The 19,311-nt window shown below is 40.0% G+C and overlaps 1 protein-coding gene across 9 annotated transcripts in view; it reads left to right on the forward strand.

Annotated features, from left to right (window-relative positions):
- Positions 1 to 15,463, forward strand: part of col8a2 (collagen, type VIII, alpha 2) — a 123,343-nt gene extending 107,880 nt beyond the window's left edge. For 7 of the 9 annotated variants that reach the window (XM_042435188.1, XM_042435191.1, XM_042435189.1 and 4 more), the window contains 2 exons: positions 5,449 to 5,640; positions 13,250 to 15,461. In XM_042435188.1, coding sequence (XP_042291122.1) covers positions 5,478 to 5,640; positions 13,250 to 15,150 — 2,064 coding nt within the window. In that variant the 5' untranslated portion in view covers positions 5,449 to 5,477 and the 3' untranslated portion in view covers positions 15,151 to 15,461. Of the gene's footprint in view, positions 1 to 5,448; positions 5,641 to 7,557; positions 7,595 to 13,249 lie in introns of those variants that run through there. The other 2 variants (XM_042435193.1, XM_042435197.1) reach the window with 2 other exon arrangements.
- The last annotated feature ends 3,848 nt before the right edge of the window (positions 15,464 to 19,311 follow it).

Below are 19,311 nucleotides of genomic sequence, written 5' to 3' on the forward strand. Positions count from 1 at the left end.
TCTCATCTCTTGTCTTGTTGACATATACAGGCACAACCCTTGATATACACTGTATCTCAGGTGCAAGAGCATTAGGTTCATCACTGAGCACTGACATGGCACACTTGTTGTCTTTCCAGTTCATCTGAAAGGTGTTGGATAGGGTTGAGTTTAGGGTTTAATGCAGGCCAGCCAAATTCTTCCATGCCAAAACCCTTTCTTTATGGGCCTAGCTTGTGTACAGGAGCATTGTCATGTTGAAAAAGAAAGGGCCTTCCTGTTAAAATATCACTGTTTGTTGTTTGTTTGTTTGTAGCTACATCTGAAACAACTGATTAATCAATTACTCAATCAACATAAAGTTCATCAGCAACTATTGATTAACAAATTCATCAAGGAAAAATGCTAAACCTTCCCTTCTTGCAGCAAATTGTGAGGATTTATTGGTTTTCTCTGTATTATGTAATGATTAACTAAATATCTATTGGATGGTCGGTCAGACAAAACAAGCAATTTGATGATGTCACCTTGGACTTAAGGAACTTGTGATGGGCATTTTGAAGTATTCCATAGACCAAAAAAATAATCAAGTTATTGAGAAATTACCATAAATACATAACTCAAATTAAATTATACTGAAAAATAATCATTATTAATTGGAACTGAAGGACTTAGCTCAAACCATGAGCAGCCCCAAACCATAAACACACAAATATATAGGGGTGTCCACATAGTTTTGGCTATATAGAGTAAGTGACTACGCATTTGATATGTCACGTGTGTGCGTGTGCATCAGCATGATGCAGCAGAAGTGTAAACATTATACATCATGTCTCGACATTTAAAATAATTACTTATAATACGTATAGTGATGTGGAAGAACATAGGGGCTTTTATTGAGGTGACGCAGAAAGACCAGTTCTTTCCTGAAAAGCAACCAAACAAAATCCTCAATATACTTTCCAGCCGGTGGCAACTAAAAAAGCAGATGTTAATGCCTCATCATATATGCATTAGTTCAGTTGCCACTTTTACGCACACACGGACACGTTACGTGAACAGCCGCACTGTTTCCCCAGTGCTTATTTATGCAGTGTTGAGTAATACGGGGTCCGTTCAAAGTCACCAAAAACTGTGACCACTACTCAAATATTACGTGGTGAGCTGACACCGGAAAGGAGTAATGGCCCGAGTGCCACAGGAGGGATTACCTCATTCAAAAGAAGGTGATTCTCTAAATAAAACCCCTCACGCTCAATTTCCTCTACCCCTCTCACACACACACACACCCTCAGATTCAATAAGGGCAGTGTGGCTCTGGCTGCCTACATGTTGTATAACTGTTGTGCTCACTTTCTCCCTTCTCTGTTTTTCCCTCGCTCTCTTATATACGTATAGAACAAGGCGTACATACAGGTCAATGGTCAATAGAGCTCTCTGTTGTCTGGTAGTGACACCTTAGTTGTGTTTGTGCCTGTTTGTGTGTGTTTTAAGAGTTTGCTAGAGGTTTGCAGGTGCTGTTTTTTTCCCACAAATCTGTAAAATCCGTTAATGCTCATGTGTCTAGACTACATATTGAATAAGAAACCACAGATGTATAAATTGAATTTATTTTAACTGTGCCTTTCTTCCTCCCTTGGTGCTAGAAATGCATTCTTGCTGTAAAAAGTTTCCAACATTTGTTAGCTGAATTTATAAGATGAGAGTTTGGTAAAGAAGGATGGTTGTGGTTGAATAACAGCAGACCAACCATGTGGATTCATGGTTAAAGTCTGGAATGGTGATGGTTGTGGTTGTGGCCAAGGTTTGTCAGAATTGGATGAATCAGCTAAAATATGTGGTCAGGTTTTAAGGGCAAGTTCTCTGCGAGAGCTGTGGTTGTAACCAAACTATGATCATGGATCTTGGTTGTTGTTTGAACCATTTGGTGTTTTTGTAAAATGCCTAAACTAGCATTACGCGGTACACGATGCTCAGGTGATGATTCCTCCACTCAAGGAGCCGCTCAGAAGTTCACCACAAAAACAACCGCCTGCTTTTCCCTCCACGATACCGAACCCTCGCATTTGGTGTTCCTATGATCTCTCTGTGGCACGTGGTTTAGGAAATGCCTGGCAGTCTGGATGTACCGCTTAAGGGAAGTGGAGGCAGAGCACCTTCAACCTCACCTCCCCGGTGCTGCTGATTTCATTAGTGAGCAGACGGAGCAGTTAAGGAAGTGTGTCCTTGGCCTGCGTTCTGCCGCGGTGTCTGTGTCTCTTCTGCCTGTCTGATCAGGCCACTTGAGATGCTGCTGAGTTTTGGTTTGGAGGCACTGAAGTCTGCTTTGGCGGCCTGAAGCCTTTACAGATTAGTGTTTCGGCTCTGTTAAAATGGCATCCAACACATGTTCAAGAAAGACTGAGAGCTTGGGGTTTGGTTTGTTTTCTGTGACTCATATTACCAGGTGGTTTGGAGAGAGATCTGTAAGGTGTAGTCTATGTGGGAAAAATGTCTGTCTATGTTCATTATACGCACTTGCCAACATGTGTCTTTGCGTTTGATGTCATAGCACTCAGCAATGTGACAGCTGTCTGGAAGCAGGAACAGTCAAATGGTGATGGAATTGGCGGTGCCCTTTTAGACACAAGGATCACACTCTCCCTCATTTCCTCATTAATGCTGAAAAAATTCAGTTCTGTTCTGCTTTTTCTTCCTTTGTGTATTTTTGGAACTGTTGATGTAACGTGTGTGGTGTTTTTTTTTCTTTCTCTTCAATCTGTTTTATATAAAGTGTCACTCGGCCTGCCAGATGAGGCTTTTTCACTGTAACTTTGGATGCTGCTCATGTTTAATGACTGTGGGAGGCTTTGATTCACCATTAGCTCCTCTCTCCTCTCAAACCCGGAGTTTTGTTATGGTTTGTTTTGAATGGACTGATTTTATGTGAAAATGGTGGGAAGTTAACGAGTTTGAGTATTTTCGAGACACCCTGCGCAACCACTTACCAGAGCTACATTGTGTTCTCATGCATACTGAGAGTGTGTGTATGTGTGTGCTTTGTTATGTGGGTGTTCTTGTGTGCAGGAGCATGTACGGATCTCGGTCCAGCACTAGTCTCGTGGTGGCCAGCCAGAGAGGATTGCGTGAGATTTTTTTTTAACAACGTCTGCAGAGTTTTTCAGAGAAAACATTTGATAAACAGATTGTGGAGGTCTGTGAGCCGCCCGTCTGTGTCTGATCCCTGTTCATGTGCAGCTTCTGTTGTTTGAGTGTGTGCTGCTCTGGTTCTTTAAAGAATGGTGGGCATCCAGAGCCGGCTGTTAAATTGCATCTGCACCAAAACCACAGACCCCCATACCAGACGAGCTTCCCTGCCAGCCAGCCAGCGAGTCGGCCAACCACCAAACACTGCCCTAACAATACTGCATTTTCTGTTTCTCCCGTTTATTTTTCTCTTAACATCTTTGTCTTTGTTTTTCTTCATTTTTCATGATTAATTTGGTGTGAACATTTAAGAAGTGATCTTTGACTTGTGTTGACTCTATAACACAGAGCAACACAAACAAGCATAAACAAATACCGCAGACACACACACACACACACACACACAAATTACAAAAAACTAACTCAGAAACTTAGGCAAACACTTTGGTAAATGGCTGTAAAACAAGAATTCGACTGCCTCGCTATGCGGCTGTTAAACAATCGCAGACGAGGGCAAGAACAAAGCTGTAAAACAGACCTGATCTCAGCACAGATGGTGGCAATGAACACACCTTTTTCTAAGTACTTGTGAGTCGAGGTCTGCCGTGAACTTCCAGTTTACACTCGACCCCTGCTTCCAATTAACTGCAGTGTGTAATTTGGTGTAATTTTCAAATTAGAAAAAATGTCAGATCATTTTCAAATTAGAAAATGTCAACTCATGTTCATGTAACTCCTGTGCTTCGTAATAAGCTTTGAACTCTCTTGCTGCTTAAATCTACACTGAATCAATCTCTGCAAATAATAGCTAATAAAAGGCTGATACTTAGATACAGTGACAAAATGACTTGTGTCAAGCAGAAAAGGGATGCAAATGTTCATATCATGTGTGACATATGATTTATATTTGAAACTAGAGACCCACTGTAGTATGTCCAAGTCTATTTTGTTTGTTAGTCTTTTTTGTTTAATGCTTCCTATCCCCTATACTGTTCTCTAAGTGTATGAAAATACTATATGTCAGTTAAATCAAGTGCCTGATATCAAACAGAACTGTCAACTCCATTTCCAGTCAACTCGACTTGGTGGAGTTGGCAGATTTAAAGGTCTGGACCCCAAGCAATTAAATCAGTTGTTCTAGAGGGAACTTACAGGATACAGTTTTTCACAGTAATGCACCGTTCTTTCTCTCACACACACACTCCCACACAATTTCAAGCTTAATATAAGCGTGACATTGTTGGCATTTAAAAAGGTAACAGGCTGAGACTGCACAGTATCACAAAATAACTCCAGACAGTCATCAGTCCAAAGAAAGCTGACGAAAAGAACTCAGTGGAGGTGGAGAGTCGGAGTGGAAATTGATGCCATTTTCACACATCATTTCACCAGTTCAAGCCAGTCCTGGACACCCACAGTTGCACACTCATGATACACAAACACAGTAACTGTCCTCTGGTGGTTTCCTTTTCGCACCTGACCACGGTTGTGAAAATATTTGGCGGAGGACGATGTGGTCATTTCTTCCTGAAGCAAATTAAAGTCAACATATCTGCCTGTCACAGTTTCTGAGGTCCATCTAGGCCAAACACTAACTCAGCTAAGTACTTACCACAGAGTACCTGTGCAGCAGCTGGTGGCCGGGACATAAATATGTTATATACTTGTTTGCACATATTAAACTTAAGGGGCCATTCTACTTATCATTCACCAGTGCTGGAGATTGTGGACATAGTAAAGCAATATAATGTATGCTTTTATAGATGTCAGCCAGCCTTTTGTCCATTTATGTTTGAGCATGAATATCTTCCATGCTTTCATGCAAGAAACATGCTTCCTTGGCTTCCTTGGTTTCCGTTGGCCATACTGTCTGTGGCTGGCTTGTAGATAAAGATGATGTAAAGCCAAATCTCCTTTACAGAAGTTGAGATTTAATGTTAGTGCATCAGTTCAAATGGCTTGTAGTAGAGTTATTCAGTCTTTTCAACCAATAAACAGCAAATGTATGTTTTACATGAAATGCAACTTTCAAATCTTAAATGTTTTGAAGTGTTTTCCCACAAATGTATGGTATTGTATGATGTTTAGTATTACACCTGTATGGTTTTATAACTTATTATCACTGTGGGTGTAAATGCAACCCCTGCTTTATCACTCTCATACTGGTGATAGTCATTGATTTCAGGAAGTTAAAAGTGAAAACACTGCTAGTTCTCGGTCCACATGAACAAATCCCTGATGTCGTTTTCTCAAACAATTTCCCTTTTCTGTTTATGTGTGCAGTTCTTTGTGTGTGACATCTGAAGCCTGGGATGCTGGTGACCATGCTGTTGGCTCCTGTCTGTGTTCTACTGATGCTGGGGGGGCGTGCTCTTGCTGGAGGCTATCCCCCCGTAGCCCATATGAAGTACATGCAGCCCATGATGAAAGGGCCTATTGGACCCCCGTTCCGAGAGGGCAAGGGACATTACATTGGTAAGTAATGCATGTGGGTGTAGTGCAAGTATGTTATCTCATCATATATGCACAATAAGTTCAAAACTACACAGAAACATACACAAAAAAACAACTTCTTATGAACAAAACATGTCTCCAATGTCCCAAGATGTCCAAGATGTTATGGAAGGGCTCACTGGAGTGTGTGTCTTCTTTCCCTGTGGGTCCAGCAGTGTTTGGCAGGTCCTCAGTTGGAGCCTAATGGAGGCCTGATTGCCCACTGTTTGCTGAGCTCCACTGGGCCAGTTGTTCCTCCCACCATCTGGATGTTGTTACCTCACTGTTTATCACATATTCTTCAGTTGTGGGATGGAGGAGAGAGTGTGAAGGAAATAAAAATAGAAGAAATAAAAGCTCAGGCAGAGGAGCTGGTAAAGGGGGGGGGTGTAATAATGATCCTGAGAAAATGTGCATGTTGTCATTGCTGGCATTATTAAATTTGACTCCAACTACAAATTCAAGTTCTGGATCATATGGAATATGCCTTGTATTATCAGAGGCCCCCTCTTCAAAGCAAATTTAAAAGTAAATGGGGGACACATTTTCATTTCAGTACCATGAAATCATGTTTGACAAAGAAAGACTCTCCAGCAGTTGGATTCAGAGCAAATTCATGGTTAAAATGTATTATTTAAATCACTCACAGGAACATCAAAGATTTGCCAGACGAATTTACACAATCAAAAGTTATGCTTTCTATAAATGGGATTGCAAAATGTGTGGCAGAAACAAGACTTGGATTAGGAGGAGTAAAACTAATACAGCCTGTTGCTCACACTAATACAATGCTTTTACTGCCACTCAGTGGTTACATGTCTACATTGCATCACTATTGAAATGTATCACATGTTTGAATTGTAGTATGTTGCTTACAGCAGCCCACCTGAATACAAGTGTGTGGAAATACATATTTATTGCAACTTTTATTATAACATTTAATTGCTTTAAATTAATCATATACATGTCTGTGTCTTTATGTATAACTGTATTAGGTGTAGTATTGAATCCTAAATTGTCAACTCTTCAAACAGACCATAGGTTTTAATGATACTTATTATTCTGATGTTAAGTGTCCCACACATTTAACATTTTCCGAGTGTAATAAGTCAAAGAGACATCTCTTTTAAGGTTAGTGAGGAGAATGTGGCCATGTGAAAATGGACACTGATACCTTTGCTGCTAAGTTTTTCCAAATAACTATTGAATGTTTCCTTCACACAAGGTTTCATGACCTGTACTTTATATATCAATCTCATCTGGACTGGAGTCAGTACTTTAGCACTCTGATGGTCCTCTGGTCTGCTTGGGTGTTTCTATTTTTTTGCTTTCACCTGCAAGACAACAAGAGCAAACCAACAGGCCCACCCAAGCAGGTAAGAGGGCCACCAGGTCATAGTTGAGTTAATTTCTTGCTTTAATCAATTCATGTGTTTGTAAGCAAACTTAAGTCTTTGAAGGTGCAGTGTGTAGAATTTAGTGGCATTGAGCGGAATGAACTTGACATAAATGGAATATAATATTCATAAGTATGTTTTAATTAGTGTATAATTACCTGAAAATAAGAATTGTTGTGTTTTCATTACCTTAGAATGAGCCCTTTATATCTACATAGGGAGCAGGTTCTCTTTCACAGAGCCCGCCATGTTTCTACAGTAGCCCAGAACGGACAAACCAAACACTGGCTCTAGAGAGGGCCTTTCATGTTTTTTGCGAGTTTCGCAGCCACCGTAGTTTCTCTTACTCGCTTGGAAGGGGAGGGGGGGAGGGGGCATTCAGTTAGTTGCAATCTGCAACCTCACCACTAGATGCCACTAAATCCTACACACTGGTCATTTAAGACTGAATCCTCAGGGTTATTGCAACAGTTATTGAGAAGGCCATGCTAACCTCTGAAGTTTGATCACCACATTCTCTTCTCCGGATGATTTGAAAGGTAGTGTACAGTGGAGCTACATGCCAGGAAACAAGACTAAACTCAGCAGCTGTTTAAAATTAAGTGAAATTAACCATGCCATTCTTGGACCCACTAGTGATGCAAAGAATTGTGTGTGTGAGTGTGGCACCCTTACTTACATACACAAAATCCTATCCCAATATCTACACATATTATGTAAAGCAGTTATCTGGAGGCAGAACTTTAAGTGAGCTCACCAGAAATGCCATGTTATAATCCCTCCTATCATAGCAGACCTGTACAATATAGTAAATAGGTCAAAGTTAAACCTAGAAGTTGGTTTGCAAAATCTAATGGACATTTGGGTATTAATTTTAATGTCTGATTATTTTCTCTTCCAAATGAGTGTAGTAAAATTGTGGGGTTGTTTACAACCTGCCTGATCTTCTCACCACTTGTGTTCCCCATCCCCGCCTACAGATTTTAGCAATGAAGATGGTGGACAAAGTTTTAGCACAAACAATACGAATAATAGCCACAACCATAAGAATAAGACCCGCATTGTAAAAATTGATATTTTGCTATAAGTTGATTTTGCATCTATGTTTTGAGGCCTAATGCCCATGATCCCAAATATATTTAAATTTAAAGCACTGCAGGAGTTATAATGATTTCACAGACTTATGATCACTTAATATAAAACACTTAATATAAAATGTGTGCGTGTGTGTGTCCCCTTGAACAAGCCAGAAATATTTTTCTGGCTTCAAACTACAGGCCGAATGTAGCAGCATCCACCATCAGCAAGTCATACCACTTTTCTTCAGCATGCTGCTCACAAACATGACAAATGCAACATACTTGGAATGATACAATACTAAAACCAAAATGCTCTTTAGCATCATTATAGTCCCTCTCCACACAAGCAAAATGTGCTTTGCTTGTTGTTACTTCACTTGGATGTTTGAGCTTAATTGAGCAGAATGATATGAGTTTCTCAGTGCTCACCTTAAATATGAGTTTAATGCGTGTATCTACCAGCATTATTTGTGATCACAACTAGTTTTGAAACCAATTCTGGTCCAGAGTGCAATTTACACACGTGTGATGTGGAAACTTGAAACCACCAGTGCACATGCACTGAGAATGGACTTTTTAATGAAGTAGGAGACATCTTGTGTTCAGCAGTTACATGTTTGAAATGAATAATATGTGCATATTCACAGATTCTGATTTTTTCAATAAGGAAGAATTGTGTTGTATTTCAAATATTGATTGATTGAAAAGGCTGCATGTCTCATTAACTGCCAGTAGAGGGAAGTAGTGGCCTACGGTCACAGTCAGAGTAGTGCAAAGGGAACATTCCTAGCTTAAATTTTCTTTAAAGATTGTTGCAAGGAAAGGGAAAAAGTATGGTTTTCACATTTACTATTGAGACACTTGAGGCACTTCAGTTATCAGTAATAAATACTGAAGTTGTATTGGCGTATCCCTGGTTTTGGAGGCCAACTATCACATCACATAACGTTTTCTTTGGATATGGTTAAACAACAGACCAGCTGAGATTAATTATGAAACTAAAGGAATAAACTGGTTTGGATTCAAGCATTGGTTGTTCCACAATACGCTCCGATTTTATTTTATTTTTAAACATGAAGGGATAGTGTTGCTGAGCTGATACAGTGGAGCAACAAATTGGCTGAAATTGTGGTGGATGCGTGTTGGTGATTGTAATGTTCTGCAGATCAAGCTTGTGTTTCTGCTCTTTCTGGCCTGGCTGTGTTCTTCTCCACTGTGCTGGGAAAGAATAATGAGACAGTTTATGACATGTGGCATTTTCAGTCTGGTTTTCCCTCTGTTACACAACCAAGAAATTTGCATTTTAGTGACTCACTCAAACTCAATTAGACCCCTACGTTAGTCAATCAGAAAACAGAAAAGTTATCTTCTGTCCAACTCTACTATTACATAACAACCGCTGAACTCAGGAACATAGAGTACTGTTATATTGTATATATCGATTGGCAACCTGTCCAGAATTTACTCTGCATTCCGCTCAATCTGAGCTGGGATAGGCTTTAGCCCCACATGACCCTGAACAAGCAGTCAAGAAACAGATGGATGGATGGATGGATGGATAAATGGTCCGAACAGTCAAATAATCACTAAGAATGTAAGAGGAAACATCATCAGGTCAGGAAAAGATACTGTATAAAAGGGAATTCAGGAAAAGACTCCTCTGCCCCTGAACTCATACAAGGCTATGTAAAAATGCTATCATCCATTTTTTAGTACCACTACATTACAAAATATCACAATATTCTGTCTTCTTTTCTTTTTTTAGATTTCCAACAGTCTAAATGTCTTCTGACATTATGTTTTAAATTTCAAGATGTCCGAGTTTCCAGGTTTTCATTTTACATCATAGTTTGAATTTTCATTTCCCAGGTAATAATGTTGTGATGTCAGATGTTGCTTGTATGGAGCAACTTGTTACAACATATATTCATACACCAGATGTATTTTACTTCTTCTCTCTTTAGTGCCTTAGTATCTGCCACATTCACTATCTCTATATTGACATCTTCTTCCAAAACTTCGATAGCTAATCACATTTTTAAAAAAATGCCATGTATGCTATGAAAATTATTGATGTCAATACTAAACTTCTAGTTTTTAGAAGTTAATCAGCTTGGTTGACCAAGACATATTACTTTTTACAGATGAATCGTCTATTTAGTAAAGCTAACTTTTATGGACTGGTTTATTTAGAAGTTACTGGTGATGACTAAAATGATGAACAATTTGTGCTTCTAAGAGAATCTTCTCAAAATTGTAGATTAGTAGAATAGTAGATGTAGTAGCTGTTTTCATTTCAAAGTAGAATGTGTGCAAACCCATTCAGCTGATTATGAGAACTCTGAGGTAGCAGGCATGACGCTATCCTGTTAGTTATTACAAGCCAAGGAACCAAGGAAGTTGAAGTAAAACTGGAAAATGCATTTCCTGCGGAAAATGCATGTGAATGCTGATAGCCGAAATAAAAGCATTGCTGAAATTGCAGAAATCTGAAATGAATTTTGCTTGAAAAAGCTGAAAGCTCATATGCATTGCACTGCACTGCTGAAAAACCTGGAAGCTGAAATATAAAACTGGCAGAATTGGAAGTTGAACTACATTACCTAAAGAAGCTAACAGTTGAAATACATTGCTAGAAAAGCTGGAAGCTAAACTTTAATACTGTCAAAGCTGGAAGTGGAAATAAATTGTCTGAAAAGGCTGAAAGAAAAAATGCTTTGTATTAATATCACACAGATGAACTGATTTGCCAAACACTTTGGAACACAAAAGGCATTGGCCTAAAGAGCTGAGAGTTACAAAACACTGCTGATTGCTAGAATTGGAAGCTGAACTGCATTATCCAAGAAAGCTATGAGCTTAAAGGCATTGCTAAAAAAGCTGGAAGCTAAACTTAATATTGTTTAAGTTTTTCACTTCTATTGTAATAAATTGTTTTAAAAAGTTTAATATTTTAAAATAATAATATTTTTAAAAAGTATAAAAGGTAAATGTTAAATAGGAGCATAAATGTTCTTAAAGAGCAAGTTCAACATTTGAATGGTTTCTGTAGCTTAAAGTATGCAGAAGTAGTAGTTGACTGAAAAACATACAGAAGAAGAATAAATTGCCAGGCATTGCTAAAAATGCAGAAATCTCAAATTAATTATTTTGACATTTCAGCCTTGTCCATAGTCCTCTGGTAAGCTCTTATTACCATCTGGGGGCTTTTATTTTGGAAATCAAGCCTCATCCTGAGCTTCCTGTTAAGATACAGTTACTGTCTGATGCTTTTATTTTGAAAGACAGTGTGGGTAAGTGAGAGTGTGTGTGTGTGTGTCAGTATGTGTGTGTGAAGTGTGTAAAATGTGCAAAGTTTGTGAAGTGTGTGTGTGGGTGTGTGTGTGTGTGTGTGTGTGTGTGTGTGTGTGTGTGTGTGTGTGTGTGTGTCCTTTACAACTATAAGAAGTAAACAGAAAGTAGTATTTGAAAGTAGTATTTCTTCAGTGTTCATAGTTCAGGATGTTTTTACCAGGAGCTGAATTATCCGCAGAGGTCCCCTCCTCTCCAAAACAAACAGATCCAGTAATTAAAACTGGTAGAAACAGTGAATAAAGCAGTTTCATGTTAAAAATCAGTGTTTCTCTGACACGGACGGACACAGGACGTCCAGAGGAGCTGCGAGCTGAGCTGAGTTTGCTCAGCTTGTTTCTCTGACAACTTAAGATCCAGATGTTCAGCAGGTTTTTACCGGGAGCCTAATTATCCGCAGAGGTCTCCTCTTCAAAACAAATGTACATAGGGATGAAAACCGTAAAAACACTGAATAAAGCAGTGTCACGTAAAAAATCTGTGTTTCTCCGAGGCTGTTCTGTGGACACTGGACGTCTGGGAGGGGCTCTGTGTGAGCCGAGCTGCTGCTAATGTTTGCTCAGCTTATTTCTCTGACAACTTAAGATCCAGATGTCCAATGACTAAGATCCTTCATCCAGTTAAAAGATATACTTAAAAATGACCAAGATCTAAAGAGTAAAAGTGTGGCTTAAAGCTGGATAAAACTCAATTTATGACTTGTTTATTTATATGTCATGACAATTTATTTATATGTTTCTGGTGGACAACCAAAATGCCAATGTATTATCTTGTATGTGTATACTCTTTGGTAGACACCATTGTGGCGAACAATCACGATGCAGACATATTATCTTTTATTCATATACTCTTTGGTTTTTAGAGATCACACACTGAAAGAAGGGCTGAAAAAGGCTGAATATTTTACAAAACATAAACTGCGATTTTGTAAAAACCATATAAGATTTCAAAAAGATGGATAGGAATTTAATAGCTGAAGGTCTTGTGACCTGTTTAAAGCTTAAATGAAGTCTGAATGGAAGTAGTTGAATTTCAAAATGGAGTAGGTTGAGGATTTGAACATTCTGTCCATTCATTTCAATGGCTTTGATATTTGAATAGCTTCTGTAGCTGAAAGAATGCAGAAATAGTTAATGATCGAAAAACATACAGAAGAATAAGAATAAAGATTTGAATGCTTGTCAGCATTCACACTTATGATGGTGCTGTGTTCTGTGTATCAACAGCAAAGAGGATGTATACACTTTCTGTACCAGAAGCAGCCTTTTGAGTCAGAAGATCTTCTACAACATGTGTAGGGGTGAATAACTGTTCTTGTGTATACATTGACATGTACTGGCTCCTTATTAATTTATCATACATGCTCATTTTGCTAAACAAGGAAAATAAGGCATTGCTGGAGAAAGTTTTGCTGCTTTAAAAAGCCTAACACTCTTGCCTTAAGTGGCAGTAATGTGTCCATCTTTAATTCTTACATTAGGATGAAGCAGTGTTGTCTTCTGAGTGTCTGAGCAGAAAACAGGAGGTTTCCAGAATTTGCCTTTATTGGTGCAGCAGCCATGGGATGAAGTTGGCTGCAGTGTAGATAGGAATTGCATACTGATATTTTTTTTAATCTCTTTGACCTACAGCAATTTTAAACATTTTTTTTCTCAAAATGCACACTGTACACAGACACATTTGTATAAATCTTGTTGATATCTCCTCTTCTTTTTTGTTTTAAATACATTACACTAACAACATGATCACCTTTGTTTTTTCTAGATATGCCACCTATGATGGAAGTGAAGGGGGAACCAGGACCCCAAGGGAAACCTGGACCAAGAGGGCCCCCTGGGCCAGCAGGACTTCCAGGAAAACCTGGACTGGGGAAGCCTGGTCTCAATGGCCAGCCAGGCCCTCAGGGGCCTTCTGGCTTTCCAGGAATTGGTAAGCCTGGACTTCCAGGTCTCCCAGGAAAGATTGGGCCAAAGGGGATGCAAGGGCTTAATGGCGAGGTTGGTCCTCGTGGTGAACCGGGTCCCAGAGGTCCCCCAGGGCAGCCAGGCCTCCCTGGCCCGGCTGGCCTGTCTCTAAATGGAAAACCTGGGCTTCCAGGTATCAGAGGCCCCCCTGGGTCTCGGGGAGAACCAGGATTAAAGGGCATTTCTGGCCCACCAGGTGATCGCGGGCTTAAGGGTGAGAATGGAAATGGGAAGCCAGGACCTCCAGGTATAAGGGGTCCACCTGGGCTAAAAGGTGCTACAGGACCACCCGGTCTTCCAGGTATAGGCAAGCCAGGACTAAAAGGTTTGCCTGGACCGTCTGGTCTTAAAGGTGATAATGGACTCCCGGGGGATCGAGGTGAACCAGGAGAGGCAGGGGCTCCAGGTCTACAAGGTCTGCCAGGGCCAGTTGGGTTAGGGAAGCCTGGGCTAGATGGACTGCCAGGAGGCTCAGGTCCACTAGGTCCCAAAGGTGAGCCAGGGCCCAGAGGTGCTCCTGGATTTCCTGGGACTCCAGGCTATGGAAAACCTGGTCTGGGTGGGCCAAAAGGAGAAAAGGGCCATATTGGTTTGCCTGGTCTCCCAGGGGACAAAGGAGATCAAGGAAGGGTGGGCCCAATTGGGGAGTCAGGCCTTGACGGACAACCAGGGCCACAAGGACTTCAAGGCCCAATGGGACTTCCAGGAAAACACGGAATACCAGGACAGAAGGGAGAGCTGGGGCCCCAGGGCCCTCCAGGACTGCCTGGCCTCAGAGGTGATCAAGGCCCCAATGGGATCCCTGGAAAACCTGGTATCTCTGGGGACAAAGGCATCCCTGGGCTGAATGGTCCTATTGGAAAACCTGGACCCAAAGGTGAAGCAGGGCATATTGGCCTTCCTGGTAATCCTGGGCTGACAGGTGCTCCTGGGCCAAAAGGTGAAACAGGGTTTATAGGGACACCAGGTCCCAGGGGTCAGTCAGGTATTCCTGGTCTTCAAGGGCCCATGGGTCCCATGGGGCCACAGGGTGTCCCTGGCCTGAAGGGTGAACCCGGACTTCCAGGGGCACCAGGGCTGGGTAAGTTTGGAGATAAGGGAGCCATAGGTCCCCAAGGTCCTCCGGGGAAACCAGGCCCTGCTGGGCTCAATGGTAACCCTGGGCCTCCTGGGCCACCAGGGCCCCCAGGTCCTCCAGGAAATGGCCAAACAGTTGTTGCAGGTCCAACAGACCAGTTGGAAGGGGGTGAAGTACCAGGAGACAGAAAGGGGCCAGCATACAGTCAAGTTCCACTCTCTGCCTCTATAGCACCAGCCTTCACAGCCATCCTCACCACGCCTTTCCCTCCCTCTGGCATGCCAATCAAATTTGACAGGACCCTGTACAACGGGCAAAATGCCTACAGCTCGGCTACTGGCATGTTCACTGCTCCTATATCTGGTGTCTACTACTTTGCGTACCACATGCATGTAAAGGGAACTAGCCTGTGGGTGGCACTGTACAAGAACAATGTACCAGCCACTTACACCTATGATGAATACAAGAAAGGCTACATGGACCAGGCGTCTGGTAGTGCTGTCCTAGAGCTGAAGGAGGGTGACCAGGTATGGGTCCAGATGCCTTCAGATCAGGCAAATGGCCTCTATTCCACCGAATACATCCATTCCTCCTTCTCAGGATTCCTGCTCTGTCCTACATAACCCTGTCCTTTCATTCCCAACACGTTCCTGTATTGGCACCTCAGAGCAGCCCTAAACCTAAAATACCTGCAGCCATAATAGAAACACAAAACCCATGAAATTCTCAATACAATTTCCATCATCTGTATCTGTCTCACCCTCAACAATATCAGCAAAAGAAAAAAAAAACTTTTTTGAATGAAATATGGAAAGATTTAAAAGGCAGGGGAAGGAATATTATACTGTGTTCTGTGTTTCAATGTCCTTCAAATGTGTGTTTTGGGTTGTATTTTATGTTGGTGTTTTTTAGCTTATATTATTTTAATTATTATATTGTCATAATTTTATTGTTATTATTTGGTCCTTGTCATCATTGTTGTTGTTGTTTATTGGATTCAGACTATTAAGTGCCTTACTTTGTAATGTGCTAGTAACAGACCTTCCCATGTGACTGCACATCCTGTCCACATGCTCTGACATCATAAGGACGACATCACCAGACCATGGGGGGGTGATTGGTTCCTCTGGCTGCAGCCACGCCCCCTTGTGTTCCTACTTAAACAGTGAATGACAATACTGACATAAAGAGCAACAATACAATGTACAACTTAGAAATATAGACAAACAATAGTAAAACAAAGCATTTGGTGCTATAAGACCATTATTTTCACTTTTCTTTTGTTTGACCTTTTTGGTACTCTAAACAGTTGCTTCATTAAAATTAGTAATGGGATTAAATCTTTGTTTTTAGAGTGAGATATATATTTTGACAGTTAGTTGGCATAAACATCTGTTTCTGCTTCTTTCTGAACTTAGTAGCCAACCATTTAAAATGATGGGTCTTTGTATTTCTTATAATTTATTGAACTATCCAGAAATGCAATTTAGAGATACAGTCCAAGAATAGTATGACCTAGTATGACCTCACAGTATTAGAATTATTAAATTTGAATTGGCCTTTTTAAAAGCATCAACAACATCATGCAAGGACAATGCCTTTTTTAAACTTTCAGGACAATATTAATTGAGGACGATATGTATGCATACAGTCAATGTTTACATGCCATAGAATAGATACTGAGAGCAACTGTAAATGGACAGTAAGGGCACAACTATAGTTGGATCGATGGCCTTTTTCCTTGTATCGATCTGATGGTTTTTCCCTTTTCCCATATGCACTGCAAATCCACCATGTTGCAGTCATCCTCTTCACATGCTCTGACCATGACATCATTGCTTTCTAATGGTATACTCCCGATTAATAAATCAGTGTCCCTCATCATTAACAAAGTGAACAATCCGTGCTGCCATACAGTAAAAGCCTCATTCTGACTACATGCTACAAAATTGTCAAAATACTGTAAACTTGAGAAAACAACGAGGTAAATTGATAACAAATAAAATTCATCCACTTCCTCCTCCAGTGCCAGCTTGCACGTGACTGGTTGCTGGGAAAATGAGAGCAATTCTGATATATTTGTAGTTTTAAATTAAAAGATTTTCCATAATTCCCAAACCACATCAGTGTCAAAAATAGCTGAATTAGTTTAGCTTAATGGAAGGATCCCTGGCAACAAGGACAGGATGTTTCAGAGCTGAATATTGTCAAAGTATATGGCTGGAAATGAGAATCGATCTGCATTTACTCCATGAATAAGTAAAGGGACTGACTGAGGCCCACAGGTTGTGAAATACAGGTTGCGTAACATTTAACAAACCCCTGCCAGATTTCTTGGAGAGGTGGTAGGCCAAGGGTGAGAGCTGTGTATTTACTCATTTCTGTTGGATGAAGCATTAAAGATACACGCTGTGTGTGTATGCATGTGCTTGTATGTTCCAGTATGTGTACCCTTCTGCCTGTCACTGTGTCAATATGTGTGTGTGTGTGTGTGTGTGTGTGTGTGTGTGTGTGTGTGTAGTTGTGTCACATTGTCCCCCTGGCATTCAGGTCATGAACACTTCAGCTAGGATAATAATAAACTTGAGTAAAGTTATTAAAACCTTCGGAAGAGCTTACAGCTCTGTTAATGTTCCACAAGAAATCTGACTTAAAAATGTTTGGCCGCTGTTGGGTTTTAAAAAAGGAATCCCAAATAGGTTTATTTTACGACACTCTAATGGTGCCTTTGCAAATTAAGGGAACAAGTTATGAAATAAGTGATTGATGAATGTAATAAATAGATTATGGGAGAAAACAGAAATTAAATCGACACACTGAGATAAGACAACATTTTTAGACATGAATCACTGGTTAACACTGAACAGACTATTTTGCATATTAGTCCAATGAGTGGCATAACAGTGTGCAATAATTCTGTGTTGTACAAGTCATGAACAAAAAAGAAAATACATTCTGTGAAGTGTACAAAATATTTTATCAATTGTTGCAGTTACCGAAGACAGGGGAGAGAAAAAGAGGTTTGGGCAAAATTGTTGGATGTTATTTCACAATGAAAAATTGGTGCTAACATTACTTTCTCCGTGCCTTTAAATGCCTCAGCTCAGAAAGGAATCTAATGTAACTTATGCCGCCCAAACACTTTCATTACACTGAATTTAGGACTACCTTACACCATGATGGAGGAATGTCAATGTACAGGAAGACTGTGCCAAATATTAAACTTTGCAATCAGAATGAATGTATACTCTTTGACTGATTAACAATCATTTTTATAAAACATCTACCATGCTGTGTCACTATACATAAACAGTGACTATTCAAGTTGCTCTGAAAAGGCAGTGCTAGGAAATAGGCCTAATCAGTATTTTACATCTATGTAATGCAAACAATGCACTTGTTCTTGCCCTGTTTGTCTAATAACACGAACACACCTACAACCGCGATGTATCATTATTGTTACGTGAGTCTAAAAGACAGTCCAAGGCTCGTTATGTACTGTATGTTGCCTTTTTTGTCGTCTTCTATTTTTTGGACATATGAAATGGTGATGTGACTTACATGTGGCTATTACTCTCTGTCCTTATGTTTGTTTTTAAAGACAATGTCACTTGCTTGTGGAGTTTGCCCTGTGTGCAAATCATTTAACAAGTGTCAGTAAGATCCATGTACCGTCTCCATCACAAATTGCTTCGAACTGTTCTGTTTTTTTTTTCTTTATAAAAACAACAAAAAAAAAGTTTTTAAAAAAAGCCTTGCTTCGGTTCTTAAGGGATATTTGTTTGTTTTAGTTTCAATAAATACAAACGGCCATTCCCATTTGCACATGGAATTAATGAAGATGTATTTATACATTTATGATAATTTAATAGGGATGCCAAAACCGACCACCGAAGCCTAGAACGTATAAATGGTATTTAACAGCATTGATGAGTTAAGAGCATTTACAACATGTAGTTAGCATTCTAGCGTTGTTTGTGAAGGATTATTTGTGGACTTTTATTTTCTATTTGTGTAATGTACAATGTATCTACTTATAGGATTTTTGTCATACAAGGCTATTGCGTGCACTCTATGCAATAGAATTTGGGTATAAAATGCACTCTTTTTGATTGAAAATGTTTGTCTGCTTATACAAAATCTACAGTACTTGATTGTATTGATATCACATCAATAAAAACCTTCTTGTACGTTTGTGTCACTTCTATTTCTGTGCACTGGAACACATAGAAATCACTGCTATATCTTTAAAAATGGTTGTTTTTATTAGCAGTAGTAGTTGTAGCCTTTGAGTAGTAGTAGTATTAGAAATTCTGTTTTGTAGGTAGAGGATTTCTTCATGGCACTTTTGGTGTATAAGGTTGTTGCAGGTAAAGGAATGGACACTAGAGGGAGATATACAGTTATAATGAAATCAGTATGTGAGGCCTCTGTTACATTTAAAAGATCCTTGTCTGATCTGCCAGTGTGCTCAGAGCTGCACTGATGAACTTTACTTGTCAGTTCAGATCACTAGATAACAAATGTGTGTTTGTCACTCACTTGGAATGTCCATTTATCACAGATTACATCACAAGAGTCGACTTGAAATGAAAATATATTAACAATATGAATCTTTGTGTTAGTTTTCCCTGTGCCATCCTCAAAGACTCTTAATGGCAAATCACTTCAGGGGAACTTAAGGAACAGAGGGACTTGTTTATCTAACTTTATCATGTGAGACAATGATTTTATTTTCTCTCCTCTCTTTCTACAAGGGGTGTCTCTTATTTTAGATGGGGTGC

Source organism: Thunnus maccoyii, chromosome 15 (assembly GCF_910596095.1).
Source record: "Thunnus maccoyii chromosome 15, fThuMac1.1, whole genome shotgun sequence".
NCBI lineage: Eukaryota > Metazoa > Chordata > Actinopteri > Scombriformes > Scombridae > Thunnus > Thunnus maccoyii.